Genomic DNA, 27,306 nt, shown 5'->3' on the forward strand with positions numbered 1-27,306 from the left:
TTATAGCAATATAATAAACTGCAATAGAATATAGTCTTTGCAATTAAGACACTAGAGTATTTTTTAAGGGAAGTAGTAGGTGCTTGTGTGGATTAAAACAGACTAAAGAAAGAAGTTTAAGACAAATTTTTAGAAAATTAATAAAATGTTTAAGAGAAATTCAAGCATATCAGGGCATGGAAATATATAGTTTGGGCAAAGAAAGTCTACCCAGTGATGCACAGTTACTGTTATATTCTACATTTGATGGGCTTTGATGAAGATTATTGTTTTAATATATTTTCCTAGACATTTATATATGGCGTGTGTGTGCATGTGTGTGTAATAGATGTTTCTTTTCAACTTAAATTTAGATGTGTGCATTTTTAATGTCAAATACAAGATATTTTTATCTATATATTGACTATAATGGATGAAGATTAGAATAGTAAACCTTTTTTTCTTGTTTTCTTTAAATAATACACTTTCATTTATAACATTCTACAGTCAGACTGGGCTTACTGGAGGAAGATACGAGTAGGAACAGGTTGGATAGGAGGCCAGCTTCCCAACTGTCCTTGCCCTGGTCTCCTTTTTTTTTTTTCCTAAATATTGATCCTTTTTCCCCTCTTGGCCTTTCATTTCCCCACAATCTCTGTAAGTGCCAGTTCACTGTTGCAGAGACCTTGCCTGAGAAAACTAGAAAATTCATTCTGCGCTCAGGGGGTAAGAGCTGCAGTAGTTGGGGGGGTGGTCTTGTTTAATCAGACAGTGCAAGGCGATCAGTGTCCTGTTTTAGGTGCATAACTCGTTTAATAGAGGAGCTTGCAACTAAAGCTTCTGTAAAGGGCTGGATTGGATGATGAATCTGAACAACAATAATAACAGCAGCACTGGTGTTTTATAGTTCACATGATACCCAAATCAGGTTTTAGCTTTCCTGGAGGTTCACAAGCACGTTGTAGCTCCCTCTGGCTAGTGTGATGCTACTACTTTCCACAAATTATTTTCTCAGTCACTTAGTTGCCTCAGTTACCAGAGTCTGATGAAACTGGCTGACAGAGCTAACGAATCTTTAACAACAAGGTAACGGTGAAATCCTCTGGAACAGGAAAACGGTTTTGTTTGAATGTATCTTGTTTAAAATAAAAGCAGAAACATGATCTGTTGCTAGGGGATTGGATAGATTTCAGAATGAGGAGTTTTTCCATTTAAGAGGAAACACAAATATAATTTCTTTCCTAACAAGAACTTTTAAGATTTTGAGGTGTGTGTTCTAAGGCTTTTATTGCTCAATAGCACCATGCTGGGTGTAGTCTGTTCTCTCACATGGAACAAGCAAACACTAGTTTTGCAGACAGCTGTGAGTCAGTGCTCTATGTTTACTTTACAAGAGCAGCCCTGGTGAAATAGAGCATAGCAACACAGGAATTGTCACTTTCAATCAGATCAGTGGTTCGTCTACATCTGGTCCCCTGTCCCTGATGCTCTAGAGGAAGAAATCAGATCTACAGGGAAAGAAAATTGTTCAGTAGGATCTAAATATTGGACACCTAGCTAAGAAACTTTTGGACTAGAATAAAAGCAGCATCACTTGCCTTTCCTGTCCAAAAAAAAAAGAAAAAGAAAAAGAAAACTAACAAGCTTTAAAATAAAGCAGCATCACTTGCCTTTCCTGTCAAAAAAAAAAAAAAAGAAAAATAAAAAGAAAACTAACAGGCTTTAAAATGAAGAGCATTTTATAGTTATTTCTACAGCTTTCTTCACTTTTTAAAATCAGTCCTTCAAAAATCTCCCTGTGATTTCTGTAATTCGTGTTAAGATGCCTTTTAGAAGTAGGATACCTGTAACTTTTATGTAGTTACAGTAGGACTGAGAGGGACTTGAACTGTAATGCTGCACAGTTGTAAAAATATAAAATACTTTTCCTTCCTTTGGTCTTGAGAAACCATTTTTTTTCTTAGCTGTAACTTTTAATTTTGTTTTTACCTTTCACACTGTTGAGCAGACAGACTAATAATCTATGACTTTCATATTAAAGCTACTTCATCAAGAGTATCATGCCAAAGGGTTAATTTTGGGCCTCCTTGTCATGCCTGCAGATGAATACAAGTCAAGCTAGTCATTTCTCCAAGGGGGTGAGAATACTGTCTTATTGGAGCTGACAGGCTCAATCAGAGCTGGCTGCTGGCGTCTCAAAGCTCTGGGAGAGGATTAGTCACCGCTACCCTCAAACTGATGTGACACCTCAGTGTCGCAGCAGCCCCTAGGTGGAGCTGCGAGAGTAGGACAGAAGAAAGATGAGTAAAACTTCCTCCTCCCTCCCATCACCCCTGCCACGGGCATTAACATCATACAACCGCTTGTACTGCCTGAAAGCTAGTGCCGTGCATTTCATATCAAAGGCAGGGATCATCATTTTAATGACGGGTTACCTTTGATAAGAAAGCAGGATATCATTGTCTCCAGTGACTAACCTGTAATGGGTGCGAGTCCACCCAATCTGGGCCTTTTCTCAGTCAGGAGCGCTCCAGTTGCATAAATACCTCCTAGAAGACCTAAGGCTAAGCCATGAATTTCAGGTTCTCGGCCAAATTCCCTAACGGCTTGTGCTACATCCAACAAGGTTTGGACTTGGTTTCAGCTCTTAACTCCAAGATCATCCACAACCATGAGAAAAACACATTTATCCCTAGTGCCAGTGGGAAACTGTCTCTCCCTTAGGCTTTGTTTTATATGGAAAAGGCTAAGCAGGAAAGCCACAACTGTGGAGGTCTGAGGTTCTCTCATGTTTTCTGATGGGGACGTTTACAAGAAGTCCTGTGCTGCTACAGCAGCAAAACTGCTGCTGGACAGACAGACATGTCCATTTGTGACTCTGTTACTGCAGTCAGGGTTCAGTAAGAGAACACTGCTGTGAAAGCACAGGTGCTCTTAGCACCTCTTGCAATTCTGTGCTGCCAGTGGTGTAGTAGAAAGAGTCAGGGCTGTAAAACAGCTAAGATACTCCCCCAAAGAACAGTATCATAGCGCTCAAGATCAACATGGTATATCCTAAGCTGTTACCTCAAAGCTTAAGACATCTCTCGGTCTGCTGGTATTAGACAGATGGGTTATTTTAATTTAGGTAACAAAGGCTGTCAAGGACATGCAGCTAGCACTTCATCTTGTGTTGCTAAATCCCAAAATTTTGTGGTTCCCTTCTTTCATTGTTTTCATTTAAAGCAAGTTACTACTGTTTATTGAATATCTTACGACATCATTTGTTTTATTCTCAAATGCTGATGGACACGAACCAGCAAAACCACTGACTGAGCACTAGCTGAACCTGCAAATGAACCAGTACTCCTCCATGCAGTCCTTTTTTATTTATTTGATAATTGATACTAAGAGCATACAGCTGCTCTAAGGGAAATCCTCACAGTAGCTGTTTAAGCACAAGGAAAGTGAAGTACGCTAGAAGGAAATAAAATTCAATACTGCATGCATGTAGAGTCCCTCTGACCTTCTGCAAGATATTTAGTGTTTATATCTTTGGTTCCCAGAATGCAGAAGACTCTTTACTTCCAGTGGGAGGGTCAGTTTACCACATTTCTAAAATCCCCAGCCCCCCTCCCAAGAAAACCCCACTGTGTAGGATTCTTCCTGTAGAACTTGAGACAAATAATTTTTTTAGGGTTTCTACTAATAGTATGAACCTTACTTATGCCAGGTACAGATTGCTTTAACTATTTCTTAAGTAAGGGTAAGATTTCCATCCTGTACTCTCTCCCAGCAGCCATGCTTAAGTGAAGGCTGAAAGGTTTGATTTACAAATGTTAGGGTAGTTCATTGCAAAACTTCCTCCCCTGTTGGTTTGATTAGATCTAAAAGTGCAATGGAATGGATGCAATGGTGAATGCCACATAGCTCACAACCTTAGGTCCCCAAAAAGCAGTCAGCCATCACAAATGCCCCGTGTGAACACGGCTTCTAAACTCCAGTTAATCCATAAATCTCTTTGTGGCTGAAAACTGATCTCTTGCGCTGTCATCTTTTTATCATCCTTTGGTGGCACAGCACTGAGAGATGAGAAAGTGGCTGCGTGTTACCGGTGGCACTGGGGCTTGGCTGCTTGGTGGGATTTACATGTTCCAAAACTCACTTCTGAAATTCATCGCTGTATCTGTTGACTTGCAATGATTTCAGGGCTCAAATGAACTAAACAAGGCACTTCTTAAAAGCATAAACGAGGCCAAGAAGATTCATCTGGTCCCGTGCCACCTGCGAGAGAAGTTTGTGCTGCGCTTCGCTGTTTGCTCCCGCACAGTGGAATCCACCCACGTCAAGTTTGCCTGGCAGCACATCTCACAGCTGGCAACCGATCTGCTGAAGACATGGGAGCAAAACCACCACCAGCAGTAGCAGCGGTGAAGCAGCAGTGGAGGAGGAGGAGGAGGAGGGGGTAATTAACTGGCTCGCTCTGTGTTGCCAAGTTTTATTTTAGGGGCAGGTGGGAAAGTCAAACTCTGAAGGTAAAAAACCCAGAAAGCCTGTTGTTATATAGCCCAGCTGCAGTAGCAAAATCCTTGCCAGCGAGTTCTGCTGTACCTTAGTCATTCCTTCTCTGTACTGTAGCTTCATCTTCCCACGGCACAAAGCCATGGAGGCCCAAGCTGTCATTTCTTACCAATTTGTAATCAATCAAGAGCATTTAATTAACCAGGCAATGGAAATGGAAGGGTTAGGGTGCTCTCTTTTGTCCCTCTTAGCCTCTAGCCCCCCTTTCTTCACAGGTGAAACTGTGAAGTGTTGTAACCAATTAATTTAACACTGCAATGGCTTCAAAATGAGTTCAAGTTGGGGGAAGTTCAATAACCTGGTTATGACACTGCTCAGGTGCTATCTAAAGAGGCACACACATGATGCCATGATTTGGGGCAGTATCACATCATGATACGCTTCCTGCAGTAATTTCACAAATGAAGTTAGGACTTCAAGACTTCTTCCTTCATTATGTAGCCAGACTGGGGGGAGTGACATTAAAGGAATGACAACCATCCTTATGGAAGCTTCTCCACTTTCTTCTTAAAGGCTTTGCTTTTAAACCATCCATTTTGCCAAATCTCAGCAAATAGGTTATACTCACTATTGGCTTTCGCTTTGGTCATTCATTATGGGGCCTCTTAAATACTCGTTCTTAAGGGGTTTTGTCAAAACACACGTGCTACCTAGTGTTCTGTATTTTTAATGAAGTTATTATAAGGAAAGATTGCTTGAAAATAATTTGTAAGCCATGTTCTGTGAAAGAGAGTTGTGATTTCTTTTTGTGGCTACCATTCTGCTTACTTCATTGTATAATAAATCTTCGACAAAATGTGCTGAGAAATGTGATGGCAAAAGTATTAATTCATCATTTCTCAAATTAGCTGTCAAACAAGATAACAAATTAAAATAATAATAGAAACTAAGAGAAGTAACCCCCAAAATACACTGTGGTTCCCCCCCGTCAGTGGTTTTCTTCCTTTAACAGTGACACGTGGAGTACGAAAATATTGGAAAACAATTAATCTTCAGATAAAGTTAATAAATGCACACTTGACACAAACCATTGGTATGTCATCCGGTCGAAAGCAGGTACAGCAGAGGTGAAATGAAAATCCGGAAAAATATCTGACTTCAATAAGTATTCCTGCCATTTTGAAAACATAAATTCCAGGCAGTTATTTTTATGGAAATAAGAACAAAATAAATAGCTACTCCAAGAAAAACAACCTGTAGGATTCATTTCCACATTTGCATTTGCTTTACTCTTTCACTGCTCGTATTATTTCTAAAGCATTGTGAACAACTTGCACAACTATTCAGCTTTCTTCCTCCATCCCTCGCAAGTACACTGCCTACATTTGGGAAGATGCAGGTGGACCATGAAGCATGCACCTGGGACACTTCACTTGGCACACAGTCTGCTCCTACCCACTGGCTTTCCAGGAGGGATTAAAGAAGCTGACTATGGACCAGTTGGTTTTTTCTGGTGATTTCTCACCACCTCGTTTCTGTGGTGCAAACTGAGGAAGGATGACTATTAATGGGTGTGCAGCTGGTGCATAGAAAGATCTTCATGGATCCTGACACTCAGGAAAACCTGACCAAGCTCTGCATTGCCAGCAGCTCAAGCTCTGCGACTAGGGGAGGCAATGGCATACCACCCCTGTGTAAGGCTAGCCAGAGGCTATGTTACCTGCCCAGATGGGAAAGCTGACTGCTATTCCTTTAAGGAATCAATTTCACAGATAACAGATGAGGCAAGGGATGACAGATTAATCTGGCAAAGCCAAGTAATATTCAAGCAGGTGACGGAGCCACTCTGCCAGACACTACTCTCAGCTACAGTATCAGGTTGGCGGCATCAGTGCCTATAGCAGAACCAATATGAAATTAGGTTGTTCTGTAGTAGCACGACACAATACATCTGTAGACTGAAGAGAGGGGGGAATGCTGGCAGTTGTTTCCTTTCTCTGTTATGATACTTCTCTTTTAAAACAACATTACTCAGTTCTCATGGCTTGGGAAGCAACGTTCACCCAAAGCAAATACGGTCCACACTGATACAATTTTACAGCTTTTACGTGATGAAAACACTGGAGTCTAGGAGCCACAGAAGAATTACACCTTCTCTACCAGACAGAAAAGGATTTTGTTTGTGAAATATATAAGCAGGTCTGTCCAGGGGAAAAAAAAAAAAAAGAGGAGAGATCAGATTCTGATCCAAGCTTTCGTAGACTAAATCCAGGATAATTCCACTGAAATTAAATGGAGTTGGTTTTGGCTTACGTGACTATAATTGAAATTGAAGTCTGACTAATAAGTATCGGAAAAGAAATGCCCAAGGTAAGGGAACACTAGGCTGAGCATGAGAGGATTTTGGTGAAAATCCCTCTCCATGGAAACCAGAGCAGAGGTGGATGATGCACGCCTCTGTGAGCCTCAAACTGCTGCAGAACAGGGACGTGGGCAAGATGTGCGTCCAGAACCGGGAGACTCAAAGTGTTCCCAACAGCCCAGAAGTAGACATAGGTCCCTCTAGACATTTTTGGGAAAACGTTGCCAAAACTGACAGTTTATTAAACATTTTTCAGCATGTAGGGTATCAGTTTTAGAAAATGCTGCTGTCCAGATACCAAAATTCCTTTTGGCATAGAATACAGGATAAAGGTTAATTTAAAATATTACAAATGCAGTAAAAGTTACTTTATTTTTGTTTAAAGAAGTGACATAAGTAAATCTTCTAACAAACTCCAGTGACGAGTCCTGTGGGATTACATTTCTGCACAGCCAGCCCAATACAGAACCCTGAAGTTCACAGCTATAGTTTTTCTGAAGTTCTGGGATGATTTGAGTATGTAACTGGTTAAGGTCTTCTTAGTATTCAGTCTCTCACAGTCTTTTCCCCAGGCGATCATTCCTTCATAGAGTAATAGTAGGTGATCTGAAAATGAGATCTGGGCTATGTAATCAACTCAAGAACAAAAGTGTCAAAAAGAACATTTTTGGAAAGAACACAAGTGCTGTTTCTGTTCTGTAGCTTTGCAACTTACCTGTGAGTGAGAAATGCTGTATTTATGAATAGTCAATACGTGAACCTGGATTTATTGTGCCTTGTATGCAAAAGCGAATACAGTCTGTGCCGATTAGTATTGTTTGGTGTTGTAATAGTTACAAAATCTCACAACTGTACTTCAGTAGAATACCCACACCTCAAGGGAGACAGCGGGGCTGCTAGAGAAGGAGGGAAAAACCTAACTTTTTCAGTAACCATACTTTTTTTTTCTTGAACTAGTAGAGTGCTAGGACAATATTTACATTCTTAATACTAATGACAGATTACAAATATATTTTATTACTAATGGTGAAATATTGAAAAGATATGTATTTATGAAAGAATTGCTAATATATTATACTCCGACCTGCATTGTAATTATTCAATTTCTAATTTTATCTTGCTTTTATATACAAGATTCTGTTCATGACTGCTGTTTTTCTTTGCTGCTGTCCTTGTTGTTTCCTGTAAGGATGCCGTATATGAGGCGTAGCACTCACATTGCAGTTGCCTTACAACAGAAGTCTGAACCTTGAGACGTGTAAACTCGAACTGCTCAAATACAGGAGCAAACGAGAAATAAATCTGAGAACTCTGAAGACCAGGGTGGTGGTGAGGGAAGATTAAATTGTATTGTCTGCATAGTGTTTGTAATCTGTATGTCTGAAATGGAAAAATAATCAGATGTTTAGTGCTTTTTTATTACAATCTATGAGCTGTTGAGTTCCTTTAAAATCTGTATCTGAAGCCTAGTAAACTGACATGTAGGTTTTAATTGGCAACATTAATAAACAGAGAGAAAACCATGACTATTGTCTGCCTTTCCTTCCTATTAACCAAGCTTTTCCCATTTTATTTATGCTAGATGCTCTTGTAAGGGGTCCAGATTCCCTAGTCATGCCAATGCATCAGGTAGGACAAGGCAGCGGCCGTTTCTTTAGCCCCATGGCTGCAGGGTCCTTCACTCCCTGGCCCTGCGCAGCCCCAGGGAAATGGGGCAGGCACCCCTTGGGGGAACTTTGATGGCAGCGGTGTTACAAACTATAAATGTTAGCCCAATTTGGTCTTAGGCGAATAGCTCGCATAGCAGACAGCTTAACATGCTGCCTGCCCTAACGGTGTAACGCGCTTGATGCGTAAGGAAAACCTGCCAGTAGCTAAGAAACGTTTCTGCCGGGAAATGAAAGGCGCACCCACACGGCAGTGCCTGTGTTACTACCCGAGGTGTACCTGCAGCACGGCGCGCCGATCGCCATCGGGGCTGCTGCGCTGATCCGAGCCTTGGTGCGGTGCCGCCGGGGCACCGCGTGAGTGAGCACGGTCAGTGCGGTCCCTCTCACCCCTCTGCCCGGCCCGAGGGCACAGCCAGCGCTGCGAGGCCGCCGGCCGAGCTGCGCTCCCGCCGGAGCCCGCTCCGCAGCTGTAGCTCCCGAGGCCACCAGGCAGCGCCAGCTGCTCACCCCGCCGCAGCGGCTGCGCCACTCCGCCTCCAGTCTGTTCTGCCCACGCCGCCAACTGCGGAACGATCGCTCCCTGTCCCTTATCTCGACTCCTGAGCCTCTCAATAGGTATTTTCTCCCCTGTCCGGCTGAAAAGGGGGGTGATAGAGCAGCTTTGGCGGGCGCCTGGCACCCAGCCGGGGCCACACCCCCACAGCCGCGCAGCCTGGGTTTAGCCTAAACCGGCGCATCCATCACCTCAGCTGCCGCACTCCCCGGGCGAGCGGGAATCGGCCTTTGGGCCCGTCCCCGCTGGAGCCCGCCCCGCGCAGAGGGCGGCTACTTGCCCGGCCTCCTCCAGAGGGAAGGGAGGGCCCCCGGCGAGCCGGCAGGGGGGATGTAAGGCGCCGGGAGGCGGCCGTTCCGGGCGGCCAGCGAGCCCGGCTCGCCCGCAGCCGCGGAAGGGCGCGCCTCCTTGGCCTCGCAGCAGCGCTTCCATCCCCGCGCTGCCGCGGGAAGGGCCCGCTGCGCACGCAGTAGAACCGCGAACACGCCCCGCAACTCCGCCGCCGAAACGCTGAGCTGCACAGCCAAACGCCTGCCCCGCGGCCCCTTCCGAGGCGCCGGCAGGCACGCCGCAGCTCAGGAGCCCCGCCGGGCGTGCGGCGATGGCCGGGAAACCTGCACACTCGCCACCAGCCCGCGGAGCAGCCGCCGGAGCGAGCGGCCCCAGCATCGGAACAGGCCGGGCCCTGCGGGACGCCTTCGCGCGCCGCGGTGGGGGCGGTGCCGGCCCCGCCCCCCAAGGCGCGGATCCCGCGTCCATTGGAGGACGTGCGCCCAGACGCAGCCAATAGGGAGCAGGCATGCCCGCGTGAGGACCCCGCTCTCTCCCTCTCCACCCCTCCGCCCCTCCCAGAGCCCCGGTAAACCCGAGCGGATGGCGTCAGCGCAGCGAGCCTCTCCCACTTCCACTCCTCCCGCCCTTCCGGTCCCTGATTGGCTGCGCCTCCCAAGGCTCTGTTACTCGATTGGTGGGCGGGAGAGGGCGGGGCCTCTGGCGTCGGCGGGCGCGGGATCTGCTGAGGCTGCCGGCTCGGCTGTGGCCGGTGTGTGGTGGGTGTGTGCGCGGTGAGGGACGAGCCGGGAGCGGGGGGAGAGATTTTGTCCCGCCGCGCTGCAGGACCCTTCCCTGCTCCCCGCTTCGGCGCCTCGCTGTCCCCCGGCCTTCGCCGCAGGCTCCGAGCGGCGCGCGCTTGGGCCCGGCCCTTGGAGGCGGTTGGCCGCCGCGGCGCGCGCCTCCCCTGAGGGATGAGCGCGGGCGGCCCGCCCAGCCCGGTCCGAGGGGGCGGGGGGCGAAGGCCGCTGGGGAAGCCTCGGTGCTCTGCTCTCGGCTTCCCCTCCCCCGGTGCGGTGAAGGGGCTTGGTCTGCTTGGAGCTGTGCCGGTGAGGGCTCCTGAGCTGCGGGGCCCTGCCCTGGCACCTGGCCGGCTGGAGGGTGTCGGCCCGCGTGTGCTCCGCGGGCGGGGAGAGGTCTAAGCCTTGCCAGGGAGGCTTCCCTTCTAGTTTACTTGCCTGTGGGCAGGCAGGCTAACCCCTTCTGTTGGATGAGTATGTGTATGTTTGACAGGACAAGGGGTAATGGCCTTAAACTGGAGGAAAGCAGGTTTAGATTACATAAAAGGAATAAATTCTTCCCTGTGAGGGGGGTGAGGCCCTGACACAGGCTGCCCAGAGAAGCTGTGGCTGCTCCACCCTGGCAGTGTTCAAGGCCAGGCTGCGTGGGGCTTTGGGCAGCCTGGGCTAGTGAAGAGTGTCCCAGCCCATGGCAGAGGGGTTGGAACTAGGTGGTCTTTGAGGTTCCTTCCAGCCCAAACCAGTCTGTGTATGTATATTCATGTATGAATGTAGTGATATCCATCATGTGGCTTGGCAGGTATTTACTTACCCCTCTGTTTGCTAATACTGAGCACCTAGTTGCCAGAAATTGCTGATGCTTTGATAAGCCCCCAACTTTAGACACTTACATTAAAGTATGATGCCCACAATATTTAAGAAACAGTTTGGACTGTTGAAGAAGGACTGACTGTCCATGTATGTGTTTGGTTATCTCTTTGGGAAAAAATAGTAAGACTATGAGGAAAACTAAAAGGAATATGATAGAGAGAATGAGATATTAGAAGAAAATATGAGATTAGAAGATACTTAAGATAAAAAATAAAACTTAAATTTTAAACTAGACACCACTGTTCACTCATTATGACTTTCCCTCACTGCTGTGAAGATGATTACTAAATTTTTAGGAAGTGTTGATGAACTTCAGATTTTATATTGTGAGTGATCTAAGTATATGAAGATATTTCATGGGAGCAAATGCCTGCTACTAAACTTTTTCTGAACTTAGCTTTTGTCTTTCATAAGATGGTTTTGGTTCAATAGTTACAAAAAAGTTATGTGCACAGTGACAGTCATTTAGTTTGTTGTTTAGTGGTTGTTCAAAGAAGAGAAACAAAAGGCTGCAGCCTCCCATCCCCTGTTCACCTGGTGCTCATCCACGGGTGGATTATGGTGGGAATTTGCACCTCATTTGGTAGGATTTCTCATGATGCAAAAGTTGGTAATAATTTTTCAGAGGAGATACTGGTTTTGTTGTATTTTTTCTCTGTTTTTTGTTTTTTTTTTATATATTGACTTCCCATGTAAAGGCACCGACTTTTCAGGTGTAAGGTGTTTTGACTTTTCTAAACAGCACTACAGAGCTGCACTCATACATAGCCTGTGCCTGATTCAGAAGAAGATTGCAAGTTCACTCATGCTCTGTTGGAAGGGGTGCAGAATATATGGACCTCCACTTTCACAGTTTTTATTTTAAATATTCTCTGGCTGGAATTTGCAGTACAGATTGAAGTAGAATTAGAATTTGATGCATTTTGGTCATTTCATGTATTAGATGTGTTTCTCTTGTGGATAGATTAGAAGATCAGAATTACTGTGTGTTACGAGCTTTCCTCAAACCCCGTCGAGCCTCGGGTGGCTTCCTCTAATTTTGCCTGTGCCCGTGTCTCTTCTGAGACCACAAATTCCTGACATTGCCAGAAATACTTCTGCACACGATAGGTCTCAGAGAAAGACTTGTTTGAAATTGGAGCAGAATATTTCAGTTGGAAGGGATCTGCAACGACCTCCTCATCCAACTGAAAATACATCGTAAACATGAGCATATCTTTTCAAGCCTGGCAAGACGCCCCTTCCTAGCCAAGTGTCATCTCTGCTATTTCTTTAACTACAAAATGGCTGAAGGAATTTAAATTCTGCTTTCTAAACCTGAGAAACAGACATCACTTTAAACACACAAGACCTTTTTTCCTTTAAAGTATAAAATAGGGAGGCTTTAGTATGAACTAAATGGAATAAATAGTTTTGAACATTTGATATGAATCTGTAAATATTTTCTTAATCTGAAAGTTTACTAAATTCAGGTTCACTCATTCCACTTTTCCCTCCCCTTACAGACTTTGCATATAGTTTTATTTATTAGCTTCATTGTTTCACTTTTATTGCCATCACTGTAATAACTTTCATCGTTCTGACAGTGATGTGTAATCTGTCCGCCTCTGCACTGTTCCGTATTCTGTCAAATAAGAGTGAAAGCACTGGTTATTTCATTTAACAAGGCCAGTTTTTTCTTTGGCCATCTGTTATCATTCTTTGCAGTCTAGTTACCTCCCCAGGAGACCTCTGGTTAGAAGCAAACTCTTTTTTTTCTTTTTTTTTTTCTTTTTTTTATTCTTTCTCCTTGTTTTTTTTTCTTTCAACAAGGAAGAAAAGAGAACCTCAGTCTAAATGGCTCTATACCACAACACGGATTGCTTTTTTGGAAGTGGTAAAGTATGCAGACTGGCTAAAGTAGCTTGCAAGATCTACTGCACTATTTGTCACAATGAAAATAATGTATGTTTTCCTATATATGTCTTTAGGGAAGGGGGAAAGCAGCCAAAGTCAGTATCTGCAGTGCATTTTATAACAGCAGGTATTTTCTGTTTGTTTCAGTGTCAGTGATGGAAACCCCCACGCACAGCGCCGTGCACCTGAGCGACTGGCAGAGAAGTTACTTCGCTCTTACCTCTGGCACCTGCACACCCGGACAGAAGGCAGATGAATACCGTGCCAAAATCCTGCGTATTCAGTATGCATGGGCAAACTCTGAGATCTCTCAGGTCTGTGCTGCCAACCTGTTTAAAAAATACGCAGAGAAATACTCTGCAATTATTGACTCTGACAACACAGAGACCGGCTTGAATAACTATGCTGAAAACATTTTGACTTTGGCAAAGTGTCAGCAAAATGACAGTGACAAGTGGCAATCTGCCTTGACAACAGATAATGTATTTGAATTAAAGTGCGTGCAAGAGAGAATGCAGGCTGGCAAAAATTTCCAGAGCTCTCAGATGGCACCAACAGATGCCTGTGTACTGGCTGATAAAGGGGTCAGTGCCTCTGCCACTCCAGGACTTCCTAAACTGAGTATCTGCAGCAGTGCCAGAGAGACCGAGCTCTGTGCTGGCTCAGCAAAACGTGCAAGTCTGGGACCAGAGCTCATTGAGCAGCCCTCGTCTTCAAAGTCTCTTCAAAGCGGGGTGCCTCCTGTGACCAAAACTTCAGATGCACTTCCTGCCTCTTCCTCCTCCTTAAACAAACAGGTTCTTACAGGTTTCCAAGCAACTCCACTATTTGGAAGTAAAGAAGCAACAAGTAGTTCTCTGAAAATGTCAAGTAATGGTTGTGAAGGACAAAATCTGTCTCTTTTCAATCAGTCAGTTGTACCTGCATGGTCCTCCAGTTCTGGAAAAAGAAAAGTGTTTTATGGTCTGCCTGAGGAAGGCAGCATGGTGATTCCTAGCCTTGCTCCATGCCAGGCTCCCATGAGTACAGAAACCAGTGGTTCTTCAGGGAATAGAAACAGAAATGAAGACACAGGCGTTCCTGCTTTTAGAACTGCAAAAGAACAGCTGTGGGTGGATCAGCAAAAGAAAGCTCAAAACCTACCCCAGCGGGCACCAGTCTCCTCATACGGAGGTGTAAAAAAATCACTGGGTGCAGGCAGATCTCGGGGGCCGTTTGGCAAGTTCGTTCCTCCAGTTCCAAAGCAAGATGGAAACGAAAACGGAGGAGCACAGTGTAAACCTCACGCGAGGGGACCAACAGATCCGTCGCTGCCTTTAGATGAGCGACTGAAAAACATCGAACCAAAAATGGTTGAGCTCATTATGCATGAGATCATGGACCATGGGCCTCCTGTCAACTGGGATGACATTGCCGGAGTTGAGTTTGCTAAAGCTACCATAAAAGAAATAGTAGTCTGGCCGATGCTGAGGCCAGACATCTTCACTGGGCTACGTGGTCCTCCTAAAGGGATTCTTCTCTTTGGCCCCCCTGGGACTGGCAAGACTCTCATAGGCAAGTGCATCGCCTGCCAGTCTGGAGCGACTTTTTTTAGCATCAGTGCTTCTTCTCTGACTTCCAAGTGGGTAGGTGAGGGAGAGAAGATGGTCCGCGCGCTGTTTGCTGTGGCGCGATGTCAGCAGCCAGCAGTGATTTTCATCGATGAAATTGATTCCCTTTTGTCTCAGCGTGGAGATGGAGAGCACGAGTCGTCAAGAAGAATAAAAACTGAATTTCTGGTCCAGTTAGACGGGGCAACAACCTCCTCTGAAGATCGTATTCTAGTGGTTGGAGCAACAAACCGGCCCCAAGAAATCGATGAGGCTGCCCGGAGGAGACTGGTGAAGAGGCTGTACATCCCTCTTCCAGAAGCCTCGGCTAGGAAGCAGATTGTTACGCGTCTCATGTCAAAGGAGCACTGCTCTCTAAATGAAGAGGAAATAGAACTCATAGTTAAGAAATCAAACGGGTTTTCTGGGGCAGACATGACACAGCTCTGCCGAGAAGCTTCTCTGGGCCCTATCCGCAGCCTTCAGTCCACGGACATCACCACCATCATGCCAGACCAAGTACGGCCTATTGCCTTCCTGGACTTTGAGAGTGCCTTCAGAACCGTGCGGCCCAGCGTCTCCTCGAAGGACCTACAGCTGTATGAAACCTGGAACCAGACATTTGGCTGTGGTAGATAACTGCATCGTAACTGTTTCACTGAAACATTTCTTTAACCCTGTCACACATTAAAGGCATAACTTGGGTGTCTGCTTGTCATTTTGTTTCTGTTTTGGAAATAAATCTTCCTGTGTTATGCAGGAGGGTGACTAGGCCCTGGCCTGAGGTTTAGCCAGCTGAAAGGACTACGAAAAACTGCAGGTTACAGTATGAGAAACCTCTGAACACAAGTAACAGTGAGAAGCTGACAAAAATTACAGATGGCATCTGTGAAAGATGGATGAATTTCACTGATGTTGAAGAGGAAGATGGTCAAACCTCACATAGAATTGAGAATGTAGGGGGGGAATCTTCTAAGGCCCACTGCGCTGTATCATTAGTGCCATGCTAGGGGGCCCACAGGTAATGTCATCAGAAACATAAATTTTGGGTGGGGATGTAGCAAACCCAGGACTGATGGGGAAAAGTAGTTAGGAGTGCATTATTTGGGAAGAAACAGGAGTAGAGGAAGGAGAGCATCAGGGTGGATATGGGAAGATTAGGAGGGTGGATAAAGGGATGGTCTCATGTAAGTAGTGATGTCTGACAACCCTGTACCATGTCAGTGCAGTCTGTCCCAGCTTCTTATTAAATCCTTTTTCTGATGATTTTCTGCTTGATCTTGCTTTCTCTGCTGTGTCTCTGTGTTATCAGGAGGTCTGGGCACCTGCAGCTGGAGAAGGGCCCATGGGTTGTAGGGGCCAGTGTGTTTAGGGCCAGGTACTGTAGAGATCCTGGGGCACGTGAGGTCATGAAACTCACTGGCAAACTTCATGTTGGACTTGCTGGTAAGTAGGAGGAGGCCAGCACCTGGAAAGAGCCCAGGTATGAGCCAGTGGCAGGGCAAGGGGGCTCAGGTCAGTATGGATTTTAGATGAACCCATGGTGAATGGTCAAAGGCTCCCTGAGTGTGGTGGTCTTGTGTAGCTGGGGTGTGTGGTGCTTGCGTGTTTCCCTGGTGAACTTGAGTGCTGTTTGGTTCAAGATGAGGGACAAGATGGGGCTGTGTTGTTGGATTTATTTGAGCTCATTTGCTGTGTAAAGGCACTGCTCACTCGGTGTCCTCATCTTGGTGTGTGTATTCACCTTTGGATTGGGCTCTCAGCCTCACTCCTGGCTGGTCCTGAAGGCAAACCCAGCAACAACCACATCCATTGAACAGATGGGAGAAGCCCCAGTCTGAGAGGCACCAGACTGGGCTGTAGTGGCCAGGAAGGAAAACCCCATGTCTCAACATCAACTGGGTTCCTCTACTCCTTAAAAAATATTCTAGTGAAATTTGTAGACAGCTTGCCTGTGGTGTCCTTACCTAAGAAACAGAAATGCACAGCCTTTTGTTGACATAACCTGTCCTCACCCAGGCTGGACCGAGCTGTCCCCGAATGGAAAATGAAAGCTTTTGTTAGCGTGGCAGAGCTGGCTGCAGTGGGGTCTCTGCTTTGTTTTCGGTTTCTCCAGGGCACTTTTTCTTCTCCTACTGGGGAAAACTGAGAGCTTAAAAACTAATTGCACTTGGAATTTTCTAAAAATGGGTAAATACTGTTGAGCATTTTTCTAAAGCCATTTTTGAACTACAGGGGCTCTGAGACTACAGCACACCTCGTGTTCAGAGTAATTTGGAAGGCTTGGTGTTTCTTAGAGCTCATCCTGATTTAAACAGTAAAAAAGTCAGTTCTTAATTTTTAGTGAAGTCTGGTATGTCTTAAAATTGCTTCTCAGATATCTAAAAATTTAGGTATAGGGATTTACCTCAGCTTTTGAAATAGTGAAAGTAATTAGATAATTTTGTAAGAATAAGTGCATGATGTGCTCCAAACAGATTGACTTTTCTGCCACTTGGGTAAAGATGATGAGGTTAAATTTGCTCTTATGAGTTCAGTCTTGGAGAGCTATAAACATGTACTTGGTAAGATTTTTTTTGACCTCTCCAGGCAGGTGTCCAATCCTAATGAAAGCATTTTCCTTAAAAACTTTCTTCAGGCAGGTGAGTGAAAACCCCAGAGAATTTTAGTTGTTTAGTAAAACTTCAAGGGCAACAAAACTCTTATGTATGATTAAATAATTGCCTTATTCATGATGGGATTTATCCTGATATGCTATGTGAGCATAGTGTGCTCATCTATGTATCTGAATATTCATATTCTAACAGAAATGGCTTTACTGACAGGACTACTGAGAATGCACATGGTGATGGAGAATAAAATGCCTCCTAAAATGACAGGGACAGGGAGAGAAAAGGCCCTGCTGCTATGTTTGTCTTGTGCAAAGTGGAACTTGAGAAAGAGGTAAGAGGTAGAACTACAGCATCGGGCCAGAGTATTCTTCCTTCTACTTACATTGAATTACATGGACATGCTTTTGTTTTAGAAAACACACAGAAACACTGAAGGGCAACATTAGGTAAAGTTTATTCTTTTTTTATTATTATTATTCTTTATTTTTTTCCCCCAGTAATGATGTGGGTATTACAGCTATCTCTTCAGCCATCTAGCAAGATGCAGGCTTTGTTGCAGGACTCCCCAGTCAGCAGGACTTCCAATATCAGCCCACTATGTGCTCCATAACCTGCTGTAACGGTGCCCCCAGACAAGAGATTAGATCGCCGGCAGCGTAATTTCACAAAATACAGAAAATTGCACAGAAGTAGGGCATGATTGTAATTTAAGGGAAATGGTGCAGATAAATCCACTTTAATGGATCTGTTTAGTGTATGCAGAAACGGATGTGCTTCATTATTTATTCTTTTTGGCTGGCTGAACTGTGTAAGAAGAAATGCAGGACTCTCCCCTGGTTTTGTGGTTCAGCAATATTCGGTGTGCAATCTCTTCGTTTCTCTTGAAGGTAAATAATTGCAGTCCTGGGAAGGTGAGGTCTTATTAATAATCAAGGCAATTCAGACTCTTCATTTTCTCAGTGCATCTTGTATTGGAGTTAGCTAAATTGTCTCAGAGCGGTATGAAATCCCCAGATGAATTCTCATTTCCAGAAGGCCGCAGAACACAAGTCGGTAAAAAGCTGATGAAGCAGCAATGATCATCACCTGCTAATGGCAAGTGAATGAAAACTAGACTGGCCTCTCAGAGCTGCAGTAAGACTGTCCTGTTGAAATCAGGCAATTCCTGGTTTTCTAATAGAAATTATGGAACTACTCTCAAGCCAACATGTCATTGGAAGAAAAAAACACCAAACAAATAACCCCCCCCCCCACACACACACACTTTTCCTGTGGCAGTGAGGGCTTGGTCTTACATTTACTGAGACTTAGAAGATGCTTTGAACTGTAGCTGTACTGTACAAATAATGTTTGCAGTTGTCTTCATTTGCATTCCTTTGAAATCTAAATGACAGCTCTGGCTTTGGGGAGTTTCAAAAGAAAGTTCATGAAAAGTTTTCTTACCTAAAGCCATGCTCAGTCAGGTTAACCTTGGCCAACAGCCAGCTGCCCACCCAGCCCCTCACTCACTCCCCCTCCTCAGTGAGATGGGGAAGTAAAATAGGATGAGAGAGATTGTGGGTGGAGATAAAGACAGGAAGTTGGCTCACCAGTTACCATTGCGGGCAAAACTGACTCAGCTTGGGAAAATCTAATTTATTGCTGATTGAAAGAGATTTGGGTAGTGAGAAACAGGAAAAGACAAACATTGAAACACCTTTCCTCCCTGCTGTCCCAGACTCGACTTCATTCCCAGCTCTCCCACTCTGCTGACACAGGGTGCAAGGGGGTGGGGACAATGGTCAGTACCTAGCAGTTTCTCACTGCAGCTCCTTCCCCTTCATGTTTTCCCCTCTGCTCTGGTGTGGGTACTCCATGGCCCACGTTTCTTCAGGAATATCCATCTGCTCCAGCATGGGCTGTTGATGGTATATCTGCTCCACGTGTGGGTATCTGTTCCACCATGGGGCTGTTGGAACCTGCTGTGTCTGGCACAGGGCAGACCCTGACCTCTTCCCATTGGACATCACCCCTGAAGCTCCCCCCAACCAAAACCTTCAGACCCACACCCAACACAGATGCCTTCAGCAGAACAATTCACGTGACTGCAGTGCTTAGTGAAGGTACTGACATACAATTCCCAAAGCCTGGATATCTTAGCCTTTTCCATATTTTATTACCAATCTTTATCTTGCCTGCAGAGAAACAGTCACGTAGGGTGCGGTGCCTTACAGGCATTTGCAGTACTAATCGATCTCTAATACCTGGTTTTGGTTTAATTAGGTCAGAAACTGCACATAATCTTGGCTCACATGTGAAGCCCAAGTTGCTTTATCACAGAGTTGTAAGTCTGCAAAGAACTCTTAAGAAATCCTCAAATTCTCACTTCATGTAGAGTTATTAATTCATATAAATTTTTAAAAGTATAGGTTACATTTTGTGATACACAGAGCATGTTTTGCCTGGTTTGTTCTTTAAAAGACTCAGTATTTATAAAAACTCAGGTCTCTCTTTGAATTTAAACTGGTTTTAGTGTTGAGTGTTCCTGCCCATCCCAGTGATGACAACGAGCGCACTCAGGACTGTGTATAGGGTACATGCTGCTGTGCAGACACGATCCCATAAATACTTGACGTTAACTGTGGGTAAAATGGCTTTCTTGCTTGGATTCCTCTCTAGCAGTATTGGAGAGGGACAAAGTTCTTCCCTGATGCCTCATCATCATGCTACGTTATAGCACCAGGCTATAATGTAGCAGTTTTGTTGTCTTCTCCTGTCCTCATTGCTCAGACACAGGGAGATGTTCAATCATCCCTTTTGCAGCAGGTGCTTAAAACAGTTGAGCTCTGTGGTGGTTTGGCATTACAATACTACCTACCTAGACTTTTAAATAGTGTCACCCTTCCACTCTTTTTAACAGTGTCCTGTTAGTTAGACTTCAGGTGGCTTCTGTGGGTGCACATCTCTCCTGCATTGTGATACCCCAGACTGGACAGTGTTCCTCAGTGCGAAGGAATGAAACTGGAGCACAGCAAAAAGACTAAACATGGGTGCCAGGGAGGAAGGCAGTTGAACTTTCACGGGAGCATGAGGCTTGTTTTTTCTTTTCAGTTTGTAGGTCATCTTCAGCAAAGTTGTTCTGAATTTACTGTGGTTTCCCAATTTCTTACAAGTGTTGTTATGAAATAGCTTGTGCCCATATACTTAACTCAATATTCTGAAGAAGAACCTTGGCCATTGCTATTATTTCACCTGTGGATTCTTTTTCCAAATATGAAGAGAAAAGAAATAAGAGGTGGGGGATACTGACATAGGGAGCTTGAATGCACACCGATCATTTGCACTACAGAATGGATGTCGATCTGTTATAGTGAAGAATCATAGAAGAAGTAGAATTATAGACACTCCTGATTTTTCTTAGATTATTGAGAATTTTTTTTCTGGTGACAGCTGCACCTATCAAAAAGGGAGAAAATTCAAAAAGAATCAACAGAAAGATTTGGAAATTGTTGTGGGGAATTGACATACATGTAACGATGCAAATAACATGCATATTTTGAAGTTATTTCAGCAACAGTGATTTTTTTTTCAATATGTGAACGGCTTCATGTTGTATAAAAGCATATGTTTAGCTGTGACGACATAAAATTGGAAAAAAGAAAAACTTTACTTTGAAGAAGGTCACAAACACTCTGGGCTGGTGTGGCTACAACTGTAGAGAAGGAAGAGGTGGAAAATACTCTTGTAGTGGCAAGGGAGGAGGTAATAGCTAATTGTTTCCCAGGTTCTGTAATTAGTCTGTTATTGTCAGAACATCGCTGGTGATTGTTTTCAGGGATCTTAATGATAAATTTGCAAGGTTTCACCCTGCTTAATGCCTTATGACAGTCAGGCTTGGAGTTGACTGAAAATAATTAAATGTGATAATTAAAACATTGTGGTATCAGAAGTCATTCCCAAACTAGAAGTTTTAGACCAAAGAAAAGCAAGAGAACTCAAGATTAAATTTTCAGAGACTTTTGCTGTCATCTGCTAAAAATACACAGTAACTCTCTGTCTGTAAGTGTCTCTCAGGGGACAGACTTGAGCATGCTGGGGGCTGCTGCTTGGAGTTTCATTCATGAAAACACTTTCTCATATGCTTTTAGGAATAGCTTTGGTAGTACAATTCCCCACATAGTTACAACAGTGCAACCACCTCTGCCAGTGACCTCAGAGTAGGGACAATTTGTACCAGAGAAGGTTACCTTTTGTCTGTGTAACATGACCACCATAAAAAACCCAAACCTATATCCTTTAAGAGTCTTACTGCCCTTACAGCAACGGAAAAGGAATACCCACCCCCCCACCCCCCCCCCCCCCCATATTTATATCGCTGTGGAGGGATATAGCCTTTGTCTGTAGGTGAGTGCTAATGTCCTGGACACCTCTGCTTGCAGATGCAGGTGGCGATAGTACTGCTGCTTCTCTTCATCCGCAGCCTGGGGGTGTCTTCCCCCCACCCCCAGCGCAGTCAGCAGGAAAATTGTGAGCCAGATGAACTCACATGCTTTTGTTAGACACTCATACAGGACAAAATTCGCGAGACTAAAAGATCCCTTGCAGGACAGGCTTAGCAGGACTAAAAGGTGCCTCAACTTTACAAAGCTGAGAAATTTACGGAGATAAACATGACCCGCAGCAAAGGGGCTCGGTGTGTAGCACCAGCAGCCTTTGCAAGGAAAGCGGCACCTCTGTGGCGCTGACTTGATTTTTTTTATAGGCTGCCACCAGATGGAGATCTTTTCCCAAAGAAGTCCACCCAGCTTCTTAAGGAAAGTCCAAGGGTAGAAAAAGTTGTGTTTCCTTGTTTCGTGTCCAGCATTAATGACTTGTTGCTGGCATTTTAATTAAGGATCATTGTTGATTTGTTGGGTGGGCTTTGATTTTTAAGGAGATCTTTTTTTGGGAGAGCTGTGAAAACCAGCCAGACATCTCTAGAACTCCCTATTAACAACGACAGGATTTGTAAAGGTTGCTTCTGCCTCGTGTCTCAGGCTGCACTGAGACTGGGGTTGGGAAAGAGGTGGAAATCCTGATGCAGCACGTTTTCATTGAAACTGATCCTTGATCGTAGGAATTTTAATGGCAGAGTAAATGAACAGATGAGAGTGGTGTCCCAGGTTGAAGATCCTGAAAATGCATCGTAATGTAGGTACATAGGAGGTAGGAAACAGGAGGTGAGTCCAGTTATTTCAACAGTCTCAATGCATTTGAGTTTTGGTTTATAGCAAATGGCATTTGTCACTCTCTTCGTGTCCTCATGAGTAAAAATCATTAGTGCTGTTGTAAGAGGGTGGAACATCTGGCAGTGCTCTTACTCAGCGGTGCAGGGACCTTCTCCTGATGTGCTTGACACAAGTCCCAGAAGACAGAACTACTACATGCTGGGGAATTAGATAACTTTCTGGGTGATTCCTCTGCTGATGTTCAGCTGAGTGGTCTGGGCAGCACAAGCCATGCCCATTTGTTGGTAGTTTTTGTGACTGGAGAAACTACTGAGCTGGTTTCTCTGTGGGAAGAACCCTCCAGAGCTGCTGATGACTTCAGCCCCTCGAGCAGGTTTCAAATGAAAATTGCTGATGCCATCCATGATTATTGATCAAGTATATTAAAAAAACCCACATATAGTTGGATATAGGTGGCTAACATTGCTCTATCTTCCCGAGTCCTACAGTTTCTCACTTCCCTGCTTTGTGGGTCAGATGCTCTGCAGCCAATTTACATCAATTCCTGGCACTGTTTTTAAAGGAAGCAAGGGGGAACAGCGCGAAGTCTCACTTTCTGCCAACAACAGGAAGCGTACGCTCTTTGAGTCAGGCAGCTTGTTTCAGCCATGCCTTTTGTTGAACCAACAAATTACTGGACTGCAGATTTGGCCTTCAACACAGTATTGCTGCTCAGCAAATCCCTGGAAAGACAAACGGTACAGCATGGTGGCGTGGAGGGTCAGGAGGAAAGCTGAATGCTGCTGTAATTCCCTTTTTTTTTTTTTTTGAAGGGAGCATTTGCCTTAAAAGACCAGTCATCTGAGGGAAGAGAGAGGAAATGGTGATAGTATCTCCCTCTTCTTCTTTCCTATGGGTCTGAACATGCTGCTACTGAAATCTAGTTGGGGGTGGCTGCTGGAGGAGTCTCCTGTTGGTGCCTGGAATGCTGCTGCTTTGCCATGTAACACAGCTGTCCCACCTCTTGAGTGGAGAGAGGTGCAACCCTAGTTCCTGCACTTAGTTTTTGTGTGCGAACTGGGTTCAGGTACTCTTTGGGGTCCAGGAACCTCTTCTGTAGTTTTCCAAGACTTCCATATGTGAACACAAAATCCCCATTTTATTTTCCCCTGATACACTGCTAAAATTGAAACGGATGAGAGGCTACCTGGGGAAAAAGAAAAGAAAAAGAAAAAGGAAAAAAAAAATCCCTTCTCTGAAAGGTGCATCTTTGGGGGAGCTGTTTCCAGGCCCACTTTTTGCATGCTGACTGTACATGGTATTTGTACCACTCCCTCAGTTTTTTTCGTTGTCACTGCAATAAAACTTCTTAGAGACCTAAAGGCAAAAGCCAGTGTTTTTTGCATTTAACTTCAGTCCTCATGGCGTTTTCCTGATGCAGAGGCAGCCTTAGTCTAAAGAAGCCAAGAATAAGCAAAGTGCAATTTTCTGCAGAAATAAGTTTTCATATTTTACTGTCCCTGATGTTTTGGGGTTTTTTTTGCATTTTGTAAATTTACATTCCCCTCTCCACTGCCTCCCACCCTCTGTGTATTTGTTTCTTCTAGGTATTTCCCCTCTAGCTACAGGCTGGCAAACTTGCCAGGGTGTGCTGTGGTGCCGAGTGCCTCCCCCAGGGAGGAAAGAGGGTGTCTGGAGGTGCGTGGCTCAGGCTGGAAGCGGGTGAATGCCCCTGATAGACAGCTCAGGGCCAGGGCTGGGGTGCTGCCTACTTTCCTGCTTACAGACCTGTGTCCTGGCTGCAGCTTGGACCCTTGAGGAGCTGATGGGCTTCAGCTGGGCACATCCCAGGTTGAAAATGCCAGTCCCTGAGTGATGTGTTGCCTGTCGTCAGTCATGATGGGAGAGCTTAGAAAGCAAGGCCCTGCTAGCTTACATACAACAAAGCATTTATTCTGCTTTTCTGGAGAAAAATCTCCAAGAATGACCTCAGAAAACACTGAGAAAGTTGGACATGGCAACTTCCTGTCTCAGCGTGAGACAGCGAAGGGGTTTGTACCTCCGTCCCTGCACACCTTTTGGAAAGGCAGCTGAGAGCTGCTGAATGGCACCGGCCTCCCTCTTTCCTCGCTGCCCCAGCAGCTTTACCTTGCTTAGGATTAGTGCAGCCCACGGTTTGAGAAGTGACATATTGATGTAACGTTCATAATATAAAATCACGTAAGTGGCTGGAGGTTCGGTGGCCAATGTAGCCAGCACTGTGAGATGTGGGAAGGATGAGGGTTTTGAGTCAAGTGTTTCTCTAATTGCAAAGGAAATTAGGCAAGCAGTTTATTTGGGAGAAGCAGAACCAAAAGGAAAGCTCTTAGCTTTCCCCTTCTGCACGTACTGTTTCTCCAGAGAAGCTGCGGTGATCCTGCAAAATTTGACAAGGAGGGTGTAACAAGTCCTTCCCTATTTTCTGGAAATCCCACCCTCTTTCCACAGCTTATCTGAAGTTTCTATTTTGCACCTTGGTATTTGTGCAGTTTCCAGTGAGCCTTCTGTTTTCTGTTGTAAACCAGCCTGCCAAATAAAGCCATCCTAGGTTTCTTTTTCTCTGGAGCGTGGTGTTTTTGCGTGGCCATTGACCTGCTGCTTTCTGGTTTTGCTTTTAATTTTTCCTGAGGTAGCTGAAGGGGTAAATGTGGTGCCTTTGCATTGTGTTTTTAAGTCCTAGGAAAGCATCCCAATTTGTGAAATCGGTTGGATACCATAAAACTTCTTGTTTGAGCCGTTCATCGTGTGGCCATAGGGAAACTGAGAGAGGCTCTACAGTGCTGCACAGCAGGCAGAGGCCCCTCTCCCAGTCCTGATTTCCTGTCCTTGCATCGTTTAAAGACATGTGCAAGACAAAAGCTGCCTGAATTCAACAACTGATGGTAGAAAGGGTTATGTGTCTTTGTATGCTTGTATTATGTATGTTAGGGGGTGGAAAAAGAACTCGCACCTGTTGGTTAAAAGTATATCAATTATTCACTATTTTTTAAATTAGATGCACATACGGTGTACATATTTATATATATGTATATAATATGCACACACACTCTGATGTAATATAAAGCCTGATTTGAATTCTCAGACTTGGAGACTTTTGACAGCCCTTAGGAGCTGGTACAAAGGTCTGCAAATAGGGATTCCTGAGTTTAGAGCCTGCTGAAGAGGAAGCCTGGTCTGTGACTGGGGAATAAGCAAGTGTTAGAAAACCTGTCTACCAATCCTGACTTTTGTCAAAAACTCACTGCATGATCTTGCATAAGGAATTTAGACTTTTTTCCTGCTACAATTTCCCTTTCAGGGAAGGGAAAAGGATGTTATAGTTTCACAGTAGTGCTGCTGTTTACAAGCTGTTCAGAGATTGTACCTTAGATTTGGAAACTATAGGATAAATTAAAGGATAATAGGATGACTTTGAACCAAAACTGAATATAAAGTCATTAAAGAGAATTCCACTTACTGTAATACCTCCCCTTCACCCAAGTCAAGAGCTCTGCGCCTACACACCTATCTGAAAATGGATATTCTCCAGAACTGTGGGTCTCCAGACACCAGAGTACTGAGAAAAAAACATCCTTTTTAACATTAATAACAACATGAAAAGGATTAAAAAGTATTTACAGCATGTGATTGCTTTGTCAGGTATTGAAGAAAAAAGAAAGCATGGATGTACACTGAGAAAACCCGCATTGGTTGGGTGGATTTGGGGGGAGAAGTGGCTAAAACCCAAACAAAAAATAGTTTTATTTACAAACTGATTTTAGATTTTAGGATAATGCAGAGAAGAGGCCAACTCTTCCACAATATAAAAGACATCAACTGTTAAGAGCAGTAGAAGAAGTTTTATGTCCTGCAAAACACACAGGGTTTGGGGCTTGGTTAGTTTTCTGGGTTGTTTTTTTTTTTTTTTGGTTCTATGGTTGTAACTCTTGTGGAGAGAGTAATTTCTTCAGTGCTGAACTCGACGTGTTAATTTTTCCACCCAATCTTCTACCACCCTTCATTTCCCTTCTGGTCTTCCTATCGCTTCCAGTACATTTGCCCCTACCTCCAATGACCAAATTACGATTCAGCTATCAAGAACTACTTAACGAAGCTCAGGCAGACACCTAGAGTCTCCTTCTGGTTTGGGCTTTGGGATTTTGTTGAAAATCCTTAATTTTAGACTCCTCAGTCCGTTAATACTTGCACTTCATTGTCTTCCTAAAACCACCCTAGCTTTTCTTCTCGTGTATTTCCACTCTTGCAGCTGATCAGGATCCGATCTTTGTTTAAAGGTCAGTGAAACGCAAGGCGGTTGTGACCTGGGGAGAAGCAGCGTGCTGCTGTATGTGCAAGACCTCTGAGGCCTGTGAGTACAGCGTGTTCTTCGGCAGCTTGACTATTTTCACTTACTCAGATGTACCCTGGTTGCTGCCACAGGGATTCTCCTGTCAGGTCCCATCACAGTATCAGCGTTAGACCTTTATAAAACCGGTCTGCGGCTCAGCCAGCACACATTTACAAAGGGATAGTGAGACGGATGCTTTCAAAGCAGAAGCAATTTGTACCAACGTTTAATGAGCCCCCCAAAACCCCCTACATACATGTGTAAGTGTTAAGTGTGTTAAGTGCACACCCCGTGTGCATTTGCTAGACTATGCAAATAAAATACTATATATATATGGTTAGTCTAGAGCTAAGTGACTGGATGCCATGCAAAAATAGAGAGTTTGTGAATGTTTCAGAGTAGGACTTCTGAGGTGGGGAGGTAAATCGCACATGTGCTCTGCTAAAACCATAAAGTTCACACAACAGCACTTCTGTCAGTGCCTGCAAATGGCTTTTTCAGAGAGTGATTACTCTGCTTTTTCTCCAGCAAGGTCGAGAACAAGCCTGTATTCTCTTTGTGGCTGCACAAGGGAAACTCCCTGAGGTGATAAAGGTACTTTTGGTACTCTGCAGCGATCGGTGAAACAAAACCGGAGCGTTTGAATCCAGATT

General features: G+C 44.6%; 1 protein-coding gene across 1 annotated transcript in view; it reads left to right on the forward strand.

Moving 5' to 3' along the window:
- The window catches only part of FIGNL1 (fidgetin like 1), a gene marked incomplete at both ends in the record, with an annotated part of 60,436 nt that extends 45,308 nt beyond the window's left edge, over window positions 1-15,128 (forward strand). The window contains 3 exons of the mRNA XM_084260628.1: window positions 4,168-4,379; window positions 9,433-10,106; window positions 13,048-15,128. Of these exons, the coding sequence (XP_084116754.1) occupies window positions 4,168-4,379; window positions 9,433-10,106; window positions 13,048-15,128 (2,967 nt within the window). The remainder of the gene's footprint in view (window positions 1-4,167; window positions 4,380-9,432; window positions 10,107-13,047) is intronic.
- Window positions 15,129-27,306: the final 12,178 nt, after the last annotated feature.

This window comes from Gallinula chloropus, assembly GCF_964237585.1.
Source record: "Gallinula chloropus genome assembly, chromosome: 2".
In the NCBI taxonomy this organism is placed as follows: Eukaryota; Metazoa; Chordata; class Aves; order Gruiformes; family Rallidae; genus Gallinula; species Gallinula chloropus.